Source organism: Balaenoptera ricei, chromosome 14 (assembly GCF_028023285.1).
Source record: "Balaenoptera ricei isolate mBalRic1 chromosome 14, mBalRic1.hap2, whole genome shotgun sequence".
NCBI classification, from domain to species: Eukaryota; Metazoa; Chordata; class Mammalia; order Artiodactyla; family Balaenopteridae; genus Balaenoptera; species Balaenoptera ricei.
Window position 1 is genome coordinate 69,228,797 of NC_082652.1, and position 24,098 is coordinate 69,252,894.

Genomic DNA, 24,098 nt, shown 5'->3' on the forward strand with positions numbered 1-24,098 from the left:
TAAGCCCCCCAGTCTGTGATGCTTATTAAGCAGCCCGAGCAGACTAAGACATCTGGGCTCCAAATCGAGACAGGAGAAGGGGCGAATGAGTGTTGGGGGGCACGGCAGTGACTTCAGATCAGGCTGTGCTTCACACCCCGACCCTGCACGGGAGGCCTCCAGGGCTGCCCATAGCCCCCTCTGCTGGCTCTGAAGCACCACCCTCTCTCCCCAGTTCCTGAAGGCTCAGCTCCTTCGAAACACACAGTGAACGTGGAAGTGAACCTAGATGTTCTTTAGAAAACACCCCCAGCCCACCCATCTCCCAAGATGCTGTGGCCGTAGTAGCTTCCAAAGGTGCCCAGACACGCGTGTGCAAGACACACACACATGTGCCCACACGCTTACATGCATGTCAATATGTCATCTATTAAGATTCCAGTTTTACAAACTTGTTTTAAAATTGCCCAAAGGACATGGAAAATAGCCCTGCTTTGAAGATGTGTGCGTTTTGGAGCGGCCGTCTCAGCCCGCATCTGGTTTCCTGGTTTCTGGACTGAGGGGCGTGGCTGGGTCTGGGCCCCCTGCTCTCCGGTGAGGGTGAGCTGGTCTAGGGGGTGTTTCCACCGCCTGGACACCCCTTGCTCTGCCAGTACCACCCTGGGTGGGCGCTTGCGCGGGCCTCAGGCTGACAGGGTGCAGGGGGTACTGAGGCCCAGTCCTGGGAGGGCCGGGGGCCAGTGCAGCCAGGGGCTGGGTGAAACGTCCCCGCACAGGACTCTCCTTCCAAGGGTGTCCCTGCCCCACACACTCGGAGCCCTGCTGGTTGGCCGGCCTTGGCAGACAAACACTTTCCCAGTAGACAGCAGGCCCTTCAGCCTTCTCCAGCCCCAGTCACCCAGCGTCCCTCACTCCACAGCCCCCTGCCATCAACCCCCTCCCCAGCGGGCTGCCCCTCCTCTGAGGCCAATTGTCCCCACAATCCATTGGGCAGAAGAGGGGCGGGGAATGGACAGGGAGGCAGGGTCAGGAACAAGGGTTCTGCTCATTCCCTGTGCCTCAGTCTCCCCTCTGTATAATGGGGACAACCTCAGGAGGTCTGCTCTGAGGAGGGACCGGGGGCTGTGGTGGCCCAGAGGGGAGGTTGGCTCACCGAGGCTCGGAGGAAGCTGCCACCTGGCAGGGGCACGGCCCCCCGGAACACCTCCTGGGGTGGCAGGGCTGTGGTGGAGCTATGGGAGCCCAGGAAGGGAGGGATACAGGTTGGTCTAGTCCAGGGTGACTTCCTGGAGGAGGCTGGATTCAAACGGGGCCAGTGGGGTGAGGTCTCCGCAGAGGCAGCCAGGACATATGCTCTGCCCTGGCCACGTTCAGAGCTACTTCTGCTCCCTCCACCCCTACCCACGGTCCCCCCCAAGGCCCACTGTGCCAGGCTCTGGGCAGAGCATTCAGGGGCTTAGGTGCTCCTCCCTCCCCACCCCATCTCTTCAACACAAACTTGGGGAAACTCTTCCTATGGGGCTGTCATCCAGGTGAATTCAGTTCCCAACCAACATGGCTGGCAGCCTGCCCGGGGCCACCCGCTGAGCTCCCACTGCCCAGGCCTCTCGTCCCTAGTGTTCCTGCAGCCCCGCCCTCGGCAGGCTTGTCATCCTCGTTACAGACTGGGCAAACAGGCTGCACAGATGCCCACCAGGTAGCCAGACCAGCTGCTCTGAAGCCAGGTGTTTTCAAGTGGAGCCGGGGGGACCGCACTGGTCTCTGCCCCAGAAATAGTGGCCCTGAGGTGGGGCCGTGTGTGTTGCAGTCAACTTCGCCTTTTGGAGCCCGTGGGCCCCAGCCTCCTGCCATGCCCCCTTGGTCCCAGGTGTGTTTAGTCACCGATCCTGCCCCAGATGCTCACTTGGGGGCCTTACAGGTGCCAGCAGGGCGACGGGGTGCTCCTAGAGTGCAGCCCTGAAGAGCTTCATAGTAAGGGGCCCCGACAGGGACTCCGTGGGCACGGGGGATGGGTGTCGTCTGGCCACTGGGCGGGGCTGCCTGGCAAAGACAACTGGGAGCCTGGCCTTAAAGGGAGACAGGGAGACCAGGAGAGGAAGGGGGTCCAGGGAGAGGGTGTGGGCAGAGGCAGTGGGACTGAAGCTAGAACATCTCCCTGCCCAGCCCTGGGCCCCAGGGGGTTAATAAAGTAAAGCCAGGGCTCCTTTGGGGCCACTGGCTCTGAATCCCCCCATGGCTTGGGGTGTGGGCAGTGCCGAGGTCTGCATGATGAGGTTGGGAGACTGTGAGGCTCTGGGGTTCAAGTCTGGAGCCTGGAGACCCCTCCCAGGCTGGGGGCTCCTCTACGTGAATCCTCAGAAGGTTCTTGAGTTCCCCAGCCTGGCCGGGTTGGGCCCCCTCAGGAGCCAGGCTGGGCTGGGCTGGAGGGGTTGTGCTGTGGTGAGGACAGATGTTTCCAGTTTGAGGGCTCGGTTGTCATAAATTGTTTGTTCCCCACCAAACCCTGTTTCCTATTAAGCCGACTCTGGGGGATGGAGGAACTGCCATTCGTCCGCGTAGTCTGTGTGTGGGAGCCCTGGTGAGGAAGTGGCTATGTGTTCATCCACCCTGCACACCTCCTGGCCTTCCACAAGCCCTTGCCCTGGGAACTGTCCCCTGGCTCTCGGGCAGCCTCATCCAACTGTAGGATCCGAGAGCTGGGACACAGGAGACTTCCGGAGGGGGGTTCTCTGCCTTTCCCCTCTGCCCCTGATCACAGCCTACACTGCTGGGTAACTGTCCACCCTTGCCTTCCTCTTCCTTCTTCCTAAAAGAGCCTGATTTACATTCTGGTATTCTCTCTCCTTCATACAGCTGATCCATCCAGGTTCCAGATCCTGATTCGTTTGCCATGATGGTGGAACTCTCTCCTTGCCAATGATGCTTTAGGAATGGGTGTGGGAAGCAGTCCTGAGCATGGAAATGTGAGGGGACCTCGGGGAGAGGAACCCCACTCCCAAGCTGTGCCCTAGATGAGATCATGCCTTGATGCAACATCAGGAACTGCTGCAGCCCTCTTGTGACTATGAGCTGAGCCAGTCAGAGGGTGTCAAAGCTACAGATGGGCAGAGTTTGGGTCCTTAAGATGGCATTGGGTGCTGCATTAGCCCTCTCTGGGACTTCCTATTATGTGAAATTATACTGGCTATTATTTTTTTCCCCCTAAACTATAATTTTTAGCATTTGTTCTGTTTCCTTGACTTTTTTAAAAAATTAATTAATTTTTGGCCAAGTTGGGTCTTTGTTGCTTCATGCGGGCTTTCTCTAGTTGCCGCCAGCGGGGGCTACTCTTCCTTGCGGTGCACGGGCTTCTCATTGTGGTGGCTTCTCTTGTTGCAGAGCACGGGCTCTAGGTGTGTGGGCTTCAGTAGTTATGGCACGTGGGCTTCAGTAGTTGTGGCTCACGGGCTCTAGAGCGCAGGCTCAGTAGCTGTGGCGCACGGGCTTAGTTGCTCCGCGGCATGTGGGATCTTCCCGGACCAGGGATCAAACCCATGTCCCCTAGCACTGGCAGGCGGATTCTTAACCACTGCGCCACCAGGGAAGTCCCCTAGCTCTTACTTACTGAGTGCTTATCATGTTCTAGAAACTGTGCTAAATGCTGGCATATTCAACAAATATTCCTTGAGGTCAGGTACTGTTATGTGTGGGGCACAGACACACAGAAATCAGACATAAACCCCTGACTTAGAGAATTTACATTCTCCATGCTTTAAGTATTATCTCACTTAAGACTAAACAACAGCGTGAGGTAAAGTGACAGATGCCACGGTGTGGCTCACGCAGCACACTCCCACCCCTGTGGACCGGGCTTTCCTGACAGAGGCTGGAGAGCAAAAATGCTTCACTTTCTAGGCTCCCCTGCAGCTGGGGCTCTGCATGCACCCAGCTTTCCCGAAGCGCTCCGGCTGAGACTTGGAAAGTGGGAGTGAGCATCGCGTGGTGGCAGGTGCATGGGCATTTGGGCTTGGTTCCTCTTGGGCAGCTGTGGGCAGAGTTTAGTGGCTGGTCTCTTAGCTGCGTGGATGGGTGCTGAGTGCTGCGTGAGGCTGCAGCCAAGCTGCCTCTCAGTCCTGGGGAGCAACTGGCCATTTCTCCTGGCTGTGTAGCGTGTAAGCTTAGTTCCCCAGCCCAGCCCGGAATTTGGTAGCTACCTAATACCCAGAAATAAATCCTTTTCTGCCTAAATTAGCTCGCGTAGACTACATGATTGCTGCAAATAACATCACCTAAAATGTGCCATTGAGCTTGAGGAGGTGGTTGGGTGGTAGATGGTTAAGAATCCACTCATTGTGGCTGAAAAACCAGTGTCCCCTGTTAGGCAGTGGGAAAGTATTAGGCCAAGCTGCTTCCTCGCGTGCTTAGGAAGGAGGGCTATGGCCAGACACTGAGCTGGGGGCAGGGACAGGGTGACTTTGGGCTTATCTTCTTTGAGGAGCGTGTGTGGTGCTCTTTGTGGGGAAACGAGACGGTATGCGGATGTTGGATAAGGGAAGGTAGAGACCAGCAGGTGGAACCCTCCTTTACTCCCTTTGCAGCTGCAGTAGCAATGTTGAGCCTTCCAGCCCATGAATCTAATACGCTTCCACTTACTTAGGGCTTTAATTTCACTTTTTTTTTTTTTTTTTTTTAGATTGATCTCTGGGAACTTAATGGATTTTTAAAATGCTACTGTAAATGGTAAACTTAAAAATTTTCATTTTCTAATTGTTGCTGGCTTATAGAAATACAAGTGATTTTTGTATATGACCTGGCATCCAGAAACCTTGCTCATTCTGCTAGTTTATTGGTAGATTCTTTTAGATTATCTAAAGTAATCATGTCATCTGCACATGATGACAGTTTTTCTTTCCGTCTAATCCAATCTTACCTTTTTTCTTTTTTAAAAAAAAACACTAGGCTAAGACCTCAGGTACTATTTCCCCCCAATACACAGTGAAATTGAAAGCATTGTACAGTGGACACCTGTATACCCACCATCTAGAGTCTACCATTCTAGATTTTACGAAGCTTACCAAACTAGTTTTATCACACATCTCTCCATCCTTCTATTCATCCATCAATCCATTCTTTTCCCCTTTTTGTGATGCATTTCAAAGTAGTTGCAGACATCAGTATACTTTCCCCTAGTACTTTGGCATGTGTATCATTACCTAGTACCATTTTGAATAGAGGTGTTAATGGACATCATTTTCTTGCTCCCGATCTTAGGAGGAAAGTTTTTGATATTTTAAGTACGATGTGTTTGCTGTAGGTTTTTTGTAGATATCTTTATCAAATGGACATTTCCTTATTTTTCTAGTTTGCTTAAACACATCACCCAATGATTTTTGAATTCTATCAAAAAATTTTGTCCACACCTATTATCATTTACTTTTTTCTTTCTTTCTTCTGGTAATGTGAATGACTCATTGATTTTTGAATGATAAGTCCAATTTAATCTTTTATATATTGCTAGTTTCTATTTGCTAATGTTTTGTTTAGACCTTTCGCATCTACAATAATGAGAAAGACTGGCCTGCAATTTTAGTTTCTTATACTGTCCCTGTCAGATTTTTGACATCTAAGTTTATGCTGGTCTCATAAAATCAATTTGGTGGTTTTCTATTTTCTGGAGGGGTTTGTGTAAGATTGGCATTCTTTCTTTCTTAGATGTTTGGTTGAATTCACTAGTGAAGCCATCTGGGCCTGTCGATTTCCTTGTGAGGAGATTTTAAATTATGTATTCAATTTAGGCAATAGATATAGGATGATTCCAATTTTCAAGACCTTCTGATGTCAGTTTTAGAAAGCTATTTTTTTAAAAACAGAAATTTGTTCATTTAATCCAAAGCTTTATTGAGGCATAATTGACATACAAAAACTGCATATATGTAAAGTGCACAATTTGATTAGTTATGACATATGTATACACTCCTGAAACATCACTCCATCTAGATTTAGAATTTATTAGTATCTATAACATCCTCTTAAATATTTTTAACGTCTGCCTAATCTGAATGAGTTCGCCCATTTTCACTTCTGATACCGGCTATTCCTCTGTCCCTCTCCCACTCTCCCACCCGTTCTCCTTCCTTCTTGATCAGTCTTGTTACAGGGTTGTCAATCCTTTTTTTTTTTTTTTTTTTTTTTAAATTTGCCACGATCTCCACTTTTTTTATTTTTTTTTTTAATGCTATTCTTGTCTGCTTACATTCTTTTTTTATTTATGTATGTATGTATGGCTGTGTTGGGTCTTCGTTTCTGTGCGAGGGCTTTCTCTAGTTGTGGCAAGTGGGGGCCACTCTTCATCGCGGTGCGCGGGCCTCTCACTATCGCTGGCCCCTCCTTGCCGAGCACAGGCTCCAGATGCGCAGGCTCAGTAATTGTGGCTCACGGGCCCAGTTGCTCCGTGGCATGTGGGATCTTCCCAGACCAGGGCTCGAACCCGCGTCCCCTGCATTGGCAGGCAGATTCTCAACCACTGCGCCACCAGGGAAGCCCTGTCAATCCTTTTAAAGAACCAACTTTTCACTTTCTTGATTCCCTTTATCGTATATCTGTGTTCTATATTTTGGCTTTTATTTATGGGTTTCATTTGCTTTTTTTTTAAATTTTAATTTCTAGGTGGTTGCTCAGATAATTGATTTTCAGCCTTTCTTCTATTCAAACATATGCAGTTAAAGGTATAAATTTATAAGCATAGTTTCAGTTGCAACTCACAATTTTTCTTCTCCCTAAGTTTCAATATGTAGTATTTTCATTATTCAGTTTGAAATAATTCAAATTATCTTTATGATTTCTTCTTTGACAGATGGGTTATTTAGAAATCTATTTAACTTCCAAATATATGAGGATTATTACATTATCTTTTTGTAATTGATTTCCACCTTAACTGCATTGTGGTCAAAGAACATATTTCATTGGAATTAACTCTCTTGAAGTTTGTTGAGACTTGTTTTATACTCAGCACACAAATTTTGGCACATGTGCCATTTGTGTTTGAAAAGGAAGCTGTTGAGTGTCGTGTTCTACATGTATCTATTTGGCCAAGTTTTCTAACTGCATTGTTTAAGTTTTCTATAACTTGATTTTTGTATGCTTGTTTTTACTATTACTGAAATAGATGTGTTAAAATCTCACTATGATTGCATATTTGCCAAAACTTCCTAGTTCTATCAACTTTTAATTTTGAGATTGTATCACTAAGTGCATAAAATTTAGAATTATTACCTCTTTCTGGTAATTGAATTGACTGTTTTTATTTCTAATAAAGTTTTTGCCTTAAAGTTTGCTGTAATATTAATATATCTATACCAGTTTCCTATAGTTGCTGTTTGCTGGGTGTATATTTCTCCATTCTTTTCTTTCAAAATTTCAAAATTTGTATTTTTTGTTAATTAAATTTTTTATAGATTTCATTAAAAATTTTTTTTATTTTATTATTTATTTTTGGCTGCATTGGATCTTCGTTGCTGCATGCAGGCTTTCTCTAGTTGCAGCGAGCAGGGGCTACTCTTTGTTGTGCTGCGCAGGCTTCTCATTGTGGTGGCTTCTCTTGTTGTGGGGCACGGGCTCTAGGCATGTGGGCTTCAGTAGTTGTGGCACGTGGGCTCAGTAGTTGTGGCTTGCGGGCTCTAGAGCGCAGGCTCAGTAGTTGGGCGCACAGGCTGAGTTGCTCCACAGCATGTGGGATCTTCCCGGACCAGGGTTCAAACCGGTGTCCCTTGCATTGGCAGGCAGACTCTTAACCACTGCGTCACCAGGGAAGTCCTCAAAATTCGTATGTTTTAAAAGTGTCTCTTGTAAACAGTATATAGTTGTTTTTATTTTCATTTTTTACTGTTAAATTCTTTTCCTCTAGTTTTATTGAGATGTAATTGACATACAGCACTGTACAAGTTTGAAGTGTACAGAATAATGATTTGACTTACATATATCATGAAATGATGACCACAGTAAGTTTAGTGACCACCCATCATCTCATATAGATACAAAATTAAAGAAATAGAAAAAAAAAGTTTTTCCTTGTGATGAGAACTCTTAGGATGTATTCTTTTAACAATGTTCATGTATAACTTACAGCAGTATTAAATTATATTTATCATTCTGTACATCACATCCCTAGATCTTATAACTACTATGGTAGTTCTTTTTAAATCAAGCCTGACAATCTTTGTCAACACTTGAGTGTTAGTTAGCCCATTTACATTTAATGTAATAATGGAATTATCATGTATATCTTACAACCTGCTTTCTATTTGTATCACCTATTCTTTTTTTCTTCCCTCCTTTTGCAGCTCTTAAACCTGTTCATTGAATTATTCCATATTCTCTCATTGGCTTGAAAGTTATACACCTTTTAACTAATATTTATTACAATATACATCCTAGACTTATCAAAGTCTAACATTAAATTGGATTTTTAAAAACTCTCTTCTTGGATGATGCAAGGGGCTTAGAACACTTAAACCATATTAAAGCCCTCCCCACCTATATACCTTTACTTGAACACATTTCGATATATAAACTTCACAAGACATAATTATTTTTATGTAGTTAGTATTTATGTTGACCTGTACATTTCTCATTTTCATTGCTCTTCAATCTTTCCTGAAGCTCTGTCCTTACATTTGGGATCATTTTCCTTCTGCCTTTAGAATACTTTTAATCTTCCTTTAGGGTATGTGTGCTGATGAATTCTTCCAGCTGTTTGTGTAAAAATGTCTTTATTTCTTCTGCATCCTTGCAGGATATTTTCCCCAATTAGAAAATTCTAGGTTGGCAGTCATTTTCTTTCAGCACTTCAAAGGCTGTTTCTGCTGAGAAGTTAGCTGTCAGTTTAATTGTTGCTCCTTTGATGGTAATCCCTCTCCTACCCACGCCTCACCCCTCAGTAGCTTTAAAATTTTTCCTTTTCTTTGGTTTTCAACAGTTTTACTGTGATGTGTCTAGGTGTGGATTGTGTTTTATTTATCCCATTTGCGATTTGTTGGGGCTTCTTGAATTTATGGTTTGGTATCTTTCATGAGTTTTGGAAAAGTTCTCAGCCAATATTTATTTAACTATCCCATTCTTTTACGCTTTTGATATCCTCACTGTATCCTTCGTGTCTCTTAACCATTTGCTATCTTTTAAAAATTTATTTATTTTTGGCTGCAATGGGTCTTCGTTGCTGCACGTGGGCTTTCTCTAGTTGCGGTGAGTGGGGGCTTCTCTTGTTGCAGACCACGGGCTCTAGGCATGCAGGCTTCAGTAGTTGTGGCACACGGGCTCAGTAATTGTGGCTCATGGGCTCAGTAGTTGTGGCTCACGGGCTCTAGAGCGCAGGCTCAGTAGTTGTGGTGCATGGGCTTAGTTGCTCTGCGGCATGTGGGATCTTCCCAGACCTGGGCTCAAACCCGTGTCCCCTGCATTGGCAGGTGGATTCTTAACCACTACACCACCAGGGAAGCCCCCCCCCCCCTTTTTTTTTTTAGCTTTTCAATGATTTTATTCATCAAAATAGAATCATCTTGTCACATTAATTTTCTACAATTTACTTTCATAAAGCATGGAACACAGGCTCTCTCCACAAAATTACTGTTTTCCAACTTTCATCACATGTCCTGTCCTTCAGTGGCAAGATGAAGCCCTATCTTTTTGATTCTGGTTTTGCTCTGACTTTTCACCTTACTCAAGTTATAGAATTGCAAGTTTTCTAATTGTGTTGTTTAAATTTTCTGTAACTTGATTTTCTATAACTTAGACTTTTCACCTCTTCTTGAGCCCATCCACTGAATTATTCTGAATTTTTGTTATATTTTTCAGTTCTAGAATTTCCATTTGATCCCTTTTATTGTTTCTAATTCTCTGAAATTCTTGGGCACGTGCTTCTTTTTTTTTAACACAGAAAGCATAGGTGTTTCAAATTCTGTGAGACATCTGGAGAGACTGTGGGTTTCTTTTTTTCCTCTGGTTTTAATTCATGTAATTTATATTATTTGGTCTTCTCATATACCTGGATATTTGATTGTAACAGAAATAATTTGAGGCCTTGGGTTATGCTCCTGTCTTAAGTCAGCTTGGGCTGTTATAACAAAATACCATAGACTGGGTGGCTTAAACAAGAGACATTGATTTCTCAGTCCTGAAAAGTATGAAAAGGCTTTAAAGTCCAAGATTAAGGTGCTGGTTGGTTACATTCCTGGTGAGGGCTTTCTTCCTGGCTTATAAACAGTGGTCTCTTTGCTGTGTCTCCACATGTTGGAGAGAAAGATCTCTCTCATGTCTCTTCTTATAAGGGCACTAATCTCATCATGGGGTTCCACCATCATGACCTCATCTAAACCTAATTACTTCCCAAAGGCTCTACCTACTCATACCATCACACTGGGGGTTAGGGCTCAATATGTGAAATTTGGAGGATACATTCAGTCCATAACAGTTCGTGTTCTCCAGAGAGAACATACATTTGCTAAGCACTGGGGGCACTAGTAATCTGGTTTCACCTCAATCCACATTCGGTGACTGAGGTGATTTAGAAGCTGGGTCACAGTATCCATGAAAGATAGTCTGCTGATAGTAATGGCACACCAGGTAATCCAAACCAACCCTCCAACTAAGGGGAACTTGGAAATCTGGCCGAAAATACTTTAAAATTTTGTTGCAGTCAGCCCAGAGCCAACAGAATGGTGAAGCATTACCTGGTTAGTCATATGAGACGGCTTTCCTTCTGGAGGGGAGCTTCTGCTACTTCCAGAGGCTGTGTCTGAGTAGCTGGCACTTTTGATAGCCTTGTGAAGTCAGGAGGGTAGGGGTTGCCATACATGACCTGACCAAGCTGGTGGGGAGCTCCTGATGAATCTCCCTGGCTTTGGGTGGGAGATCCCAAATGGACGTACCCTAATGAGATTAAATTTTATGCTTTGAATTCTTAAAAAATAAAAATGCATTATTTGCTGTGGCTTGTGCTATAATCCATCCCTCAGCTGTGTCATATTCATAGGAAGCATGGCTCTTTGTCAGAGACTAGAAGCTCCTTGACTCCTGGAAGCGACGTAGGACACTGGAATAGCCCTGAATTTGGTGTCAGTATGCCCAAGGATCAGCCCCTAATATCAAATGGCAGCTACTGAAACTGCAGGCATAGTGCTTAGGAGGAGATTAAGAGACCAAAGGGTTGACCTTGCAAACTCAAGCTTATAAAGTATCAGAAAGTACCACAACTCTAATTTATGGCTCTGGAAAGCAGTGACTGTTATGCAGAGAGCTGTAACGTCTAATGCAAAACCCTGGCTCCACAGAACCTACAGGACAGTATGTTGCCTAAAGAATGATATATTAAGAAACTTAGGACCTAAAAGCACCCCCCACTAAACGTTCCACTTGGGGGTACCCTAAACAAGCTGGAGGAAACCGCTGAGTGTTCTGATTGACACTGGTCCTATGTTCTTTCCTCTCTCCGTCTTCTTCTACAGTTCCTGCGATTTCCTTCCGAAGGAGAGGACTGTGTGTGCAGTGTACTTTCTGTGCTTCGGGGACCTTCTTTTCTTTCCTTTCTTTGTCTTTGTCCTTGAGCTGCTCCACAGCCTTGCTTCCATCTGCACTGTTGAATGGTGGCCATCCTGTGATGCCAACCTTGCAAGGCTGTTGTTTACAGATCCTATGACACCAGCCTCAGTGGGTGATGTGGGGACCAGAGTTATAATTCTGAAGTTTTTTTGCACAGTGCCTTGAACTCTTGATAGGAAAGGTGCTATTGAAAGGGGCACATTCTTTTAAAAATAAATATTATGACGGAACCCTTTGTTGAAGAGATGACACGTTGCAGTAACAGCTCTGTATCTTGGGTAAAATCAGATGTTAATTTACATTCAAACACATGATGGTCCTGTATTGCCTCATTCTACACATTTTTACTTTGTGAAAAACTAAACAATTTCTAAGCAAATTAATGCAAGCATAATTCAAGTTTATCATTTAAATTTATTGTCATGTAATAAATCTTCCACAAAAATAAAGAGGAGACTCCTGGTGGATTTGCAGAGTGGAAGCAGTGACGCAGTGGTGTCTGGGAGTGTGTACTCACACACTTCCTCCGAGGCTGTAGCCCTAGCTGAGCTTTTAGGCCAGTGAGCACTTCTACTGTGTGGTTAATTAAAAGTGGCGGGGAGGGAGGGAGAGGACACTGCCAGAGAACGGGGCTTGGGGGCACCTGGTGAGCCAGGTGGCCTGGGGAAGAGACTGCAGGACTCCCTCGATCAAGGCTTCCTTGGTAGTTTGCGCTCTATGACCGAGTTCTGGGGGACCATATCTCCTCCTGTCACAAGAACTGACAGTCCTGCAGCCCAGTGACTGCCCCATGGCACTTCCCAGTCCTCAGCCTCCTAGGTTAGTTCTGGGGTCTTACCAGGGGCTCAGCTGCTCCACGTGACCCTTTAAAAATTGTGTTTTGGTTTAAATGAAGGAAAGCAGATCCAAGTGCTTTGGAAACAAATTAAAGCTATATATCACGTTCCCATATAGGAAATAAAAATAATTGCTACCTGAAATGATAATCCAATCATTTCCCCTTTCTGACTGGAGGATTCCTCCTTCCACCTTCAAACTGCCTCTCCCCACGAGCCAGACTAAGCAGAAGCGCTTCACACGACTCATCTGCGGGTCTGAGGCCCCGTCCATGCGACCTTCAGTGAAGTACCAGAGTCCCCAGCCACTCCTGGAGACACGTCAGAGGCCTGAGGCCGAGGAAGCAGCGGGCAGGCCGCACGCGCCTCCTGGGTCCGCCCGCCAGTGATGGCCCTTCCTCAGGCGGTCAGCCGCAGGGAGCTCCGGTCTCAGCCCCTGTCCTGATGGAAGTGAGACCGCCTGGCCGACCTCAGGTGCTGCTGAGAGGATGAAGCAGCCAGGCTTGTCAAGAGTGGAAACTACATGGACGTGCACTGACAGGTCATGTTTTCAGCCTTTTCCAGAGCTCGGTGTGACAGAAGATGGCTCCTCCCAGACCCTCAGAAGACGGTGATGAACCAAAATGACTCCAGCCTCCAGGTCCGGGACACAGGGACAGGGGAGAGAAGCTGCCTCTGATACAGATTAGGCAACGGCAGGCTGAAACGGGTGCTCGGTCTCATCTGGGATTATGTGCTTCCTATGCAGAAAAGCAAGTACTTTTTGTGTCTTTGAGAGTGAAACTAGACCGTGAAGGGGTGGCCATGGACCTAGAGCGTGACTCGAAAGGCCTGTCCCCTCTGTCCTCAGTGCCCACTGCTCTGCTCAGGGCGACCCCAGCGGCTGTTTCCCTCAGAGAAGCTCAGGGAGACAACTGCGATCACACAGGCCCCAAAGAGTTTAAACAAAGTCAGAAGTGGAGAGAAAAACATGTGTTTACTCTCATGTGGAATACTGTATTAATCAAATTGGTCTCCTTTTTCTCCTATTAGTCTGGTTGAAGAAAAAAGATTGCTTTCAAAATGAAGCTTTTCTTTTCCCAATGATTAATACAGAGTAGATTAACTTAATTTGTGCTAGACTCCAATTTAATTCAGCTACAGCTCAGAGGCCAAATCCACAAAAAAGCTAATCTGGGCTTCATGAGAAGGAGCCACTTCTTTCTTTGAGGGAAAGATGCCAGGGATCTAAAGGCTTATATCCAACCGCCCAGGCTTATATCACGGGCCTTCTGAAAGGCAACTGCATGCACACACGGCTTCATTTCCTTATTAATTCCTGTCTTGTCATCTTTTCAGGTTGATACTTCTCAATGTTGAAACACACACACACACGACCAAAACAAAAATCCTGAACATGCAGGGGGAAAACAAAAAAAAAAAGAAAGAAAAGAAAAGAAAAAGAAGTATGTACTGGTAAAGTTATATGCCTAAGGCATCAGGTTCCTGGAAAAGCTCTAGAGTTTTGGTTTAGAAATAAAATTGCATGTGAAATAGCAGGTTTTTACATTTATTATTGTTGTGTAACTCCCCTCCCCTTTTTTGCACTATAATCTAAACTGAGTGATCTACTGCCAGCTGGCACCAATTCTCCAAACCCAAGTGTGCAAGGGAAACACGCCTGTGTGTTCCTCTTTAATAGAAGACGCACCAGGGAATCTGTCTACCTCTGTTCCCCAGAAAGAAAATAACTAGAAGGTTGCTTGGCTGGAGGGGGTCAGGGTGGGAGACGGCGTCCCGTCCTCAGTCGGAATCCATAGTGAACAGCTGGATGTCCTGCGGGTTCCAGTACAGGCCTACCGCTGAGTTGTACACCAGGGACCAGACATAGGGGATAAAAAACTCCTCGGGCTGCTCCTCTTCCACATATTTGAATTTCAGTTCTGGAAATTTCTGCAACGAAAACAGGATGATGTAATCAATCTCAGCCCCAGGTGAAAGCAGCAGTAGTTTATACGCGGCGTGTGTGCACGGTGCAGGGAGCCCACCTTCCCTGACTGGTCGGAGGGCCTGTGAGCCCCGGGGCCACAGATCCAGCTTCCAGATGACTCTGGAGGACACGTGAATCACCCGTAGGAAGGGCACAACCCCACCAGCCCTGGTCAGGGACGTCAGTGTGCTGAGAGGAGCAGGGACCTGGACGGGACGAGGCGGGCTGAGAAACATCAGGCGGGGAAACAGGCCCCGCCCAGGTCCAGACAGCGTTCAACAAAGACTGCACCACTGGGATACGGATGGCTGGGCCTCCTTGAGACGCTTCCCTCTCAGGGCTGCGTCACCGTGGAGGTGAAGACTTTCCTTCACAGTTCCTCAGCCTTGACTGTGCGGGCAGGCGGCGCCCACGGTGGGCCTCGGTCAGGGCCCTGAACAGCTCAAGCCCCCTCTTCCTCCTCCTGGGGGAGGGGGTGGTGGGGATGCTCCGGCTTTGTGGCGGGGGTGGGGGGCAGTGGAGGTGATTCCTGGCTCTATAAAGGCTTCCGGGCGACCGGGCCGCTCTCTGCAGTCCCGGCTGATAAGTGAGAACACGTGCAGTTTCGAGGTCCTGTAAGTAGCACTTCCACTGCAGCGTTTCACCAGGATTCGGGCTTTTGATTTTCTAATTTTACTCCTGACCTATTTATTCCAGCCAGAGCAGAGGAAGTGATTCCCCCTTCAGCAGCCTGAGGAGCTGCTGGAATCTACTAAAAGTCCCCGGGCCGCCTCCAGGGCAAAGGTGAATCTGACAGGAGTGGCTGCAGTTTGGTGACCTGTGTCCCAGGTGGGGCGGGGAGAAGGGGGCAACAGTGTCCTAAGACGAGGGGTACGGCGGAAGGGCGCGGGAGAGGGCTGAAAGGGACAAGAGGGGAAACACACACACAGAACGCGTGGCCCACGAGGGCAGAGATTTCTATGCCCATCGTGTTTGCCGCTGTGTCCCCTTAAAGGGTGGCCACACACTTAATAAACGATTTGATGAATGAATCAATGAAGCAATCAACCGTATAAGGACCAACGATGTCCCAGGCACAATGATGAATACTTTAGGTATATTATCTTGTTCAATCCCTCTTACGTGAGTCATTCACTGATTACCATACTGGTTGAGCGTCTGCTTCTCTGCACCAGGCCGTGTGTGCACCGGGGCCTGGGGACACAGTCCCTGTCCTCACAGAAGGCGCCTTCTCGTGGAGCAGAGGGACAAACAAGCAGCAGCAGCAACAAAACAATGACAACAGAGGAGGAGGAAGGGAAGGACTAGGGGCTCGAGGCCTGGGGGCGGGGAGGGGCAGCCAGATGAAGAGGGAAGCGTGTTCTTTCTGAGGGAACAGCACGGAGGGAAGGCATGAGGCGCTTTATGCTGGAGGGAAGAGGAGGGGCGGAGGGAGAGTAACCCCTGGTGAGCGGGGCCCAGAGGGGAGGAGGCCGCCACATGAAGAATCCTGGCCTCCACGTGAAGGTCCCGGAAGCCTCTGAAGGGTCTCAGAAGGGGGCTAGATGAGAGTGGCTCTGTGCAGGGACCATGCCGATCACAGAGTGGAGAACTGGAGGGCACCCGGCAGGGACAGGGCCTGGTCCAGGTGAAGGGCAAATGGGCCTGAACTAAAATGACACTAGTTGGGTGGATTTAAAAGATTTTAAAGAGAAAAGGGGGTGGAGGGAGTAGGGGAGCTACACACACACCCAGAGTTAGAGATTTTTAAGACAACATTTGCAATGATTAAGACTAAACATCTAAGTGCTGGATCCTCAGAGTTCCAGAATGATGACAGAGGGGCGGCGTTAAGCAGGAAATGCTTTGTGGCAAGGTGAGTTTTGAGTTAAATCTTAAAAAAGTGTATAGGAATTCGTGCAAAGGAGGGTCCTCTGGTCATGGGTGTTACTTCAGCATACCACAGACGGCACAGCCCCCATCTGTTATGGCTTCAACGAAAACCAATTCTATTCCACAGCTCCCAGGGCATCAGTAAATACAGAATATACACAAATGGGTTTTATAAGTGGCCCAGACTCCAGCACTACCTACCCCTATATCCTCCCTCATACACTTTTTACCCCATACTTGGCAAAACTACTCAGGTTTAATGCAAACCCAAGCCTTTTCAGACCACCAGTGTTTCAAGTCAGTTCTTTAGTATCATCAGTGCAAGGCTGAAAGTCTCCGTGTGTGCTGAGGGCCATACTGATTACAGTGCAGAGGACAACTTCTCCCACTGCGCTTGTGGGGTCAGTCTGGCTGACAAAGTGCGATCAGCTCAGGGATATGACACTACTTCCAGCACGTACTGATCTGACTGGAATTCAGTTAGGTCCCCAGTCTCCTTGAATCCCTCCCACCCCGGGCCGAATCCCCCCCATTCTCTGGGTGCACCATAGCCGCTCAGCAGCTGGGTGGTCTCTGGGGGCCTGGGGCGTCCTTGATGAGCCTCCTCACACGTTCTGTGCTGCTTCCGGCCTGGCATGGGGTTCTCAGGTGTGGGGACAGGGTTCCTGGAGGCGGCAATAGGCCTCTGTCATGGAATCAGGTGTCTTATAGGTAGCAACACAATGATCTTCTTTTCCATGAAAAATCTGCATTTGTAGCAGTAGGGTGCAGCAAGCAGCTGCCACCAACTGAGCACTCCCTGAGCAGCAGGTCGGTCTGGAGGCGCCCCACTCGCGTCGTGGTCAGTCACCATGGTGTCCTGCTGAGGCCCACGTGGCCAACCCCACGAATGGAAGGTGAAGCGGGGCCTGGAGCAGCTAAGCGGCTGGTTCTAGGTCACACAGCCTGTGGGCTGGAGTCAAGATGGAAGCCTGGGTCTGACTGGGTGGGAAGGTCAGTTTGAAAAGAGATACCACAGTCATAGCCACCCTAGTGCTTTGTCCTAAAATCCAATTCTCCAAGGCTCCACGGGGCCCTGCGGGGTTAGTCCTGTGCCCTTTCACTGTACGGACAGAATGCAGCACACACACTACTGGTCCTGATAGAATGACCGAACCCACAATGATGTCAAGAATCAAGAAAGTATGGGGGACTGTGTGTGAAGAAGAAAAGAACTTTACCCCCTAATAATGAGGATGCAAGTCCTAGTTCTTGGAATGGCCTCAACTTGAGAAAACTTCTCACGCTGTCTTGGAGAAAAGTGAGGGGCTGGGGGAGCAGAGGTGGTGGTTTGAAAAGGCCAGAGGCCCCCGCATTGCCTCTTTCAGCTGGAATAATAACCTCCTACATTTCTAAGCGGTAATGTCACCAATAAGGCGCGCTTCTTGCTGACAGTGATAAAAATGACTAAAAGATGTGAAACCTTTTCTCCAACGAGTGACATATTTAGGGGTGTTCCTACGAAGGCAGGCCTTAGGAAAGGGTGTGAGGCAACTTACCCGAGACTGCTTTCTGTACCTCCAGGGAGGGTGGGATGGGAAGTAAAGCGAGCAAGCTGCTTTCCTAAGAATTCCCTCCAACTGCATTAAAGAAACTCAGGCAAAACCTGCTCAGTGGGGTGGCACTATGTTCATGTGCTGGCACTAAGTCTACCTGCCCTCATGGTTTTGGGGAAATTCTGATGACTTTCCAGTTAGGAAGAGTAATGAATCAAAGACTGCCTTTAGATCACACACAGGCAGATCTAGGAAAAGGCCACCAGGAGAAGCACCTGGAACCCCCATGGTTACCCTTCCCACCACCTGGTAAAAATGGAGCTGAAAATGCCTCGTTTTTAGTCTTGGCTCGAGTTTAAGTCAAAACAATAATCCATCTCACTCTGGAGTAAGTGTCGTAAACAAAATCTCAATGTAGGGTAATATCCAGAGTGGCAAGAATATCCATATATAATATAAAATAGCACATAAAAAATAGTATAAAAAAGTATAAACTTTACCTGACAACAGCAGACATGTATTTCATTATGAAGTTTTTCAAGCTGATCAATGATTATTTCTATAGAAGTTCTCCGTAAAAACTTAATTAATTCTGAGATTATGGGTAACGTTTATAGCTACCATAACTGATTACGTATTACATAGCAGGAATGTTCAAACACTTGACATATAGTTACTCATTTAATCTTCGAAGTAACTAGAAAAAGCACCTGAAAAGCAGGCATATGATTTGAGTCCTAGCCCCACCTTTCCTCATTCATTCATTCATTCAGCAAATTCTTACTGAGTGCCTACTGTGTAGCAAGCACAGTACTAAAAACATAGCTGTGAATAAGATGTATACAATCTCAGCATTTAAGAGCTGAAAGAAAGTCCAGTCCGTATTAGCCAGGTGACTTGGGACAAGTCTTGTACCCTCACTCAGACTCAGGCTCTTAAAAGGTAGAGTTTACTCTACTCTGAGACTTTGAATTTAACCGTTCTATTTCACAGAAATGAGATGAGCCATGTAAAAGCGCCTAACACACTTTTGGCGAAGCACTCAATAAATGTTGGTTATTATTACTGACATTGAAGTGATATGCAAATGTAAGGTATGCTCTTATTTTAGAACTTTCAGCGATCAAATCTAAAGACTAGAAATACCCCCTGGCCTGGTCCTAAGCCCATGTCTCTTACTCTACCCAACTGGACACTTCTGACTTGGCAACCCTGTTTCCTGACTCTGTTATTAATAACAGAAACACAGGGTTTCCCTGGTGGTACAGTGGTTAAGAATCCGCCTGCCAACGCAGGGGACACAGGTTTGAGCCCTGGTGCGGGAAGATCCCACATGCCACAGAGCAACTAAGCCTGTGGGCCACAACTACTGAGCCTGTGCTCTAGAGCCTGCAAGCCACAACTACTGAGCCCGCGTGCCACAACTACTGAAGCCCGCGTGCCTAGGGCCCGTGCTCTGGAACAAGAGAGGCCACTGCAATGAGAAGCCCGCGCACCACAACAAAGAGTAGGCCCCGCTTGCCTCAACCAGAGAAAAGCCCGCACGCAGCAACGAAGACCCAACACAACCAAAAACAATAAATAAATAAAATAAAATAATAAAATAAATAAAGTTATTAAAAAAAAAAGAAACATAAAGAACCTGGGCCTCCCCACATGAAAACCCAGGAACAAGTGCTGACAAATGGCTTAAAAGCGAGACTCATCTTCATTAACATTTTTAAAGAACAAAGTTCTGTCACTGCAAGAAGGCAGGTTCTGAAGAACTGCCTTCTGTCCGTCTCAGAGTCCTCACTTGGTGAACGGTGAGTTAAGTGAACGAACGCGTGGCTTCACGGCTGTCCACAATCCTGTGACGTAGCTGTTGAACTCAACTGGAGCTGAGGACTAGCTCTGAGGGGAGCGTGCGGCTGTGTGATGAGAAGAGAGGGGTCAGCTCTAAGCTGTATCTGACACCAGGCTCACCGTCTCCCTGGATGATGATGCGGCATGTTCAACAACCTCCAACAGGGGTGTGGCGTCTAACCCCGAGGGGACCTGGCTGAGGTGGCTGAGGTGACCAGGAGCGAGGACGCCGGGCCTTCTGCTAGCTCACGGAGCCTACCCAGCTCAGGGGAAGTGACACGCTGAGAGCGCCCACGTGCCGGTGCTTTTCACTTCACCCACGACCACCCGGTAGCAAAAGCGGCACCTCACAGCTCATCGGCGTATCTCCTTCACAGCAATTGGGGCTTAGCTTGTGCATGTGTTTGTTTACTCGGGTACCATCTGTTTCCCCACTAGAATACAGGCCCCAAGAGGGCAGGGACCTTGTGAGCATCTGGCATACCACTGACACTTAGGAAATGCTTGTTGAATGATGAGTTAAATGAACAAGCGCATGACTTCAAATCTGCACATAATCCTGTGACATAGGTGTTATTAACTCTATTGAATGACTAAGAAAACCAAGGTTCAAAAGGATAAATCACACGCCAAAGAGGACAGAGCTAGGAAGTGGTAGAGCCAGAGGCTGAATGAAACTACATCTCTCTGCTGTGGCCTCTCCAGAGTCAACAGGTACCCACCCAGCTGCGTGTTTCTTGAAAATGTCTATATCCAACATAGATGGGAGGCTTCCATGTCTTTCCAGTAATGATAATGTGCCTCAAACACTTCTTCCATGTCCCCTAGCCACTAAGTCACTAACCTTTTGTGCCTGAGTGTCCTCACCGGGAAGGGATGGAACTGATCTCCGGCTCTGGAGTCCAGGTGACCCCAGGCTGGGGGTCAGGAGGCCTTGGCTCTGTCTTGGCTCAGCTACTGGCAGGCTGAACAGTTTGGGGCAAGTCACAGCATTTCTCCAGGACTCAGGTGTCTCACCTTGTGTAAAATGAAGGACCTTTAAGCTCCTTCTGATTCTACTGGGTGTGGTTTTACGAGATGACCCCAGTAAGGTCTACACACTGGCATTCTCTGCATGCCTCCCGGGTTCTGCTGGGCCCACCTGGAGAAAGGGCTGAATGAGTTGGGTTCAGTGGGAACCCCCAAGTCAAGCACTTGCTGGTTTGCACTTAGCCAGGCTTCACCTGGGGGCAGTCTCAGCAGAGAAGGTCAGTATCTGAAGGTTCCTGAGCTGTCCTGTGGGTTGACAGCAGTTGGTTTTAAAGGCTGAGACTCCCAATTGCTTAAAATCAAGACAAACACGAGGCCATGGTCGAGCTGCTGTGGCCTGAGAGCTTGTGGCTAAGTGGGCTGAGGTCCCAGGCGTGGCCCCGTCTGTGCTAGAGAATGAAGGCCCGGCCCCTTCCATGGAGCGTGCGCCACTGGGCATGCGGGAACCCAAAGGGCAAGCACAAACAGAGCAGCACGAACACACTTCTATCACGAGCAAAACCCGAACGCTGCAGACGGCACGCTCGCACGCCCCTCGAGCTCCAGTACCAGTTCCTCTCACCGTAAGGCTACAGGTGAGCTGTGAGATATTATTTCTTGAGTTATTTGCTTGCAACTTTGCACCAGCACTTAAAAGGTTCATAAAGGGGGATAAAGCATAATTAGCAAGAAAAACAGAGCATGTTCTCTAGGACTGGCTATAACAAAGTGAACATAACAAAGCACAAGGTAAAAAGATTCCTTTTTCCTGCAATAAGTTGTTTTTAAGACAGTGTACTGGGAACATTTTAAAAGGGTGAATAATAGGCATAAATCGCAAAAGAGTTTGGAAAACACTGTTCAGTTGACCTGACTGAATGGGAATGCAGCCTCTGCGTAACTAGCTGTGTCCAAGCTGCACCAAATTTGACACCCCCCAAGTCTCCCTGTCTATCTAACCAGAGAGACAGCCCACATGGGCTGAGAGCGAAACAGACTTTCTTAAAAACATGTGCTCCTCGGGACTTCCCTGGCACTCCAGTGGTTAGGACTCAGCGCTTTCACTGCCGTGGCCTGGGTTCTATCCCTGGTCAGGGAACTAAGATCCCACAAGCCGTGCGGCCAAAAAAAAGAAAAAAAAGAAAAAAGAAAAAAAGTGCTCCTTTAATCCTCTTAGAAGTCTGAGAGCTAAGGAAAAGAAAGGCAAAAGGTTTTATTTAGCACTAATGACACTGGGGACACATCTTGTCAGAATTCAGTCCAAGAAATGTCATAGTCTGAATGCCAGATCAACAACCTAGAAAAAGTCACTCTTTCCTTTATGTTCTTTTCAAGCCTGTGGAGAACGCTAATGCCATCCTGTGATGGCTGGGGGAAGCCCAGCTTCCTCACTTGAGAGTGTCTTCACTCCTGACCCCGCCAGCAGGGCCCAGGCCACCTGGGCCTTCCCGCACCTCTACCGCATCTCCCCTCTCACCTGCTCAGGCCCCCGTGGCCTCCAGCCAGTGACTGCTGGGTGGACGTGCTTGAGGACCCACTAAAGCTCTGGGAAAGCGGAGGAGGGAGGTCTGGGGGGACGGGGGCTTTGATTTGACAGTTACGGCAAGAATTCATCTGGAAGGGGCTAGCAGAGGGCGGGGTGCTGGTCACCACAGGCCCAGGCTTTCCCCCCTCTCTGAGACAGTTGTCTCGTGACTCAGCTCAACAAGGAGGGAAAAACCATCTCTCAAGCTTGGAGCTTGGTCTCAATCCAAAGCTACTTACAACAATCTTGTTGTTTTGACTTTTGGAGCCAGAGGTAATGCTAGACTCTCAAGTTTGGCCGGAATGTTTTTATCAGCTCCAGTGAATCAACCCACCGCAGTGGGACATCCGGACGCCCAGCCCAGAGACAAAGCAAAGGTCTGATTTGGTGGTTGAGGGTCGGGTATAATAAGCAGACCAAAAGCTTTAAAGACTGTCTCTGCTTCAGCCATGTGATCTGGTGAAAACCCACAGGAAGTTCAGCGAACAGATGTAGGGCTCAACTGCAATAATTTTATTACCACAAAAGTTCAATGGAGTTTTCCCCCTTCCACCATTATATAGATAGCATCAGAAACTCTAGCAAGCCCCTGGCATGTTTCCAGAAAGTTTAGTGCAATTTAAAATCAAATAGCTATATAGCACATTACAAAAAGTTCTTTCAAAGACCGTTTCAAGCCTCTGAACAGACAAGTGGCGGGTGATGGTCAGTAGTGAGGCAGGCCGGCACTGCTGGGAGAGGGCGTGGGGCAGGATGGACGAGGTGAGTTACTGATGGCAGCACACACGTGGGCTGTGGTGGGCAGGTTCCATGCAGATGGAAAGTACCCTGTTTCAAGCTTCTGTCATAAGATATCCAGGTAGGCATTTACATGCAGTTATTTTATCCACAGGTGAATCTGGGATGAGCCAGTTTCCCTACCATTCCTTCCCTCATTTACTCTCATTGTGTAAACGCTGGTCCTTCAGTGATGGGTCCTTAAACTAAACACTGGTAAGAGCCAACTATATACGAAGCACTGTGCTTGAGGCCGTAGAGGAAAGAAAGAGGAATAACTGTTGCTTCTCTAACAGGGGGTATAATTTAGTAGGACGAATAAGAACAGTGGGAGCATGACACAACATGGAAGGGCACTGCCCTGGAAGGCTGCTCTCCCAGGCAGACTGGCCAACATTGGGGTTGGAAGACTGTAGGTGGCTTTGAACAGCAAACTCTAGGAGAAGCATCTATCTATATGATCAATGCAGCTAAACTGAGCTTCCCTGGTGGCGCAGTGGTTAAGAATCTGCCTGCCAATGCAGGGGACATGGGTTTGATCCCTGGTCCGGGAAGATCCCACATGCTGCGCAGCAACTAAGCCCGTGTGCCACAACTACTGAGCCTGCACTCTAGAGTCCGTGAGCCACAACTACTGAGCCCGCATGCCACAACTACTGAAGTCTGCATGCCTAGAGCCTGTGCTCTGCAACGAGAAGCCACCACAATGAGAAGCCCACACACTGCAAGGAAGAGTAGCCCCCGCTCGCCGCAACCCGAGAAAAGCCTGCGTGCAGCAACAAAGACCCAACACAGCAAAAAATAAAATAAATAAAATAAAAATAATAATTCAGCTAAATTATGGCCTGAACAAGCCTGATCTGCAGGCTCTTCTATGTGTGATGGAATGAGCTGCAAATGGATCCAATATTATTACTTACCTGACAAAAAGGAGATAAGCACTGGCCTATGAATAACAGCAACACTGAATGTGGAGCAGTCCCATTTTATGCAAATCAGTTTCAAAATTAAATTCAAAATATAGAAAATTATAAAGGGCCATTGATTAAAAGTTACAAGTGAAGAAATGCAAAGCTAAAGTTAAGAAGCCCACCATGAGGTGGCTCAGAAGACAGTTACAATACCTTGCATAGCTAAGAGCACAATGGCTGGCTGGGCAGCGGGGACCTCAGGGGCTCCCT

General features: G+C 47.5%; 1 protein-coding gene across 2 annotated transcripts in view; it reads right to left on the reverse strand.

Annotated features, from left to right (window-relative positions):
• Positions 1–11,944: 11,944 nt before the first annotated feature.
• DYM (dymeclin) overlaps positions 11,945–24,098 on the reverse strand; it is a 385,794-nt gene continuing 373,640 nt past the window's right edge. For both annotated transcript variants that reach the window (XM_059893759.1, XM_059893758.1), the window contains one exon: positions 11,945–14,318. In XM_059893759.1, the coding sequence (XP_059749742.1) occupies positions 14,169–14,318 (150 nt within the window). In that variant the 3' untranslated portion in view covers positions 11,945–14,168. The remainder of the gene's footprint in view (positions 14,319–24,098) is intronic.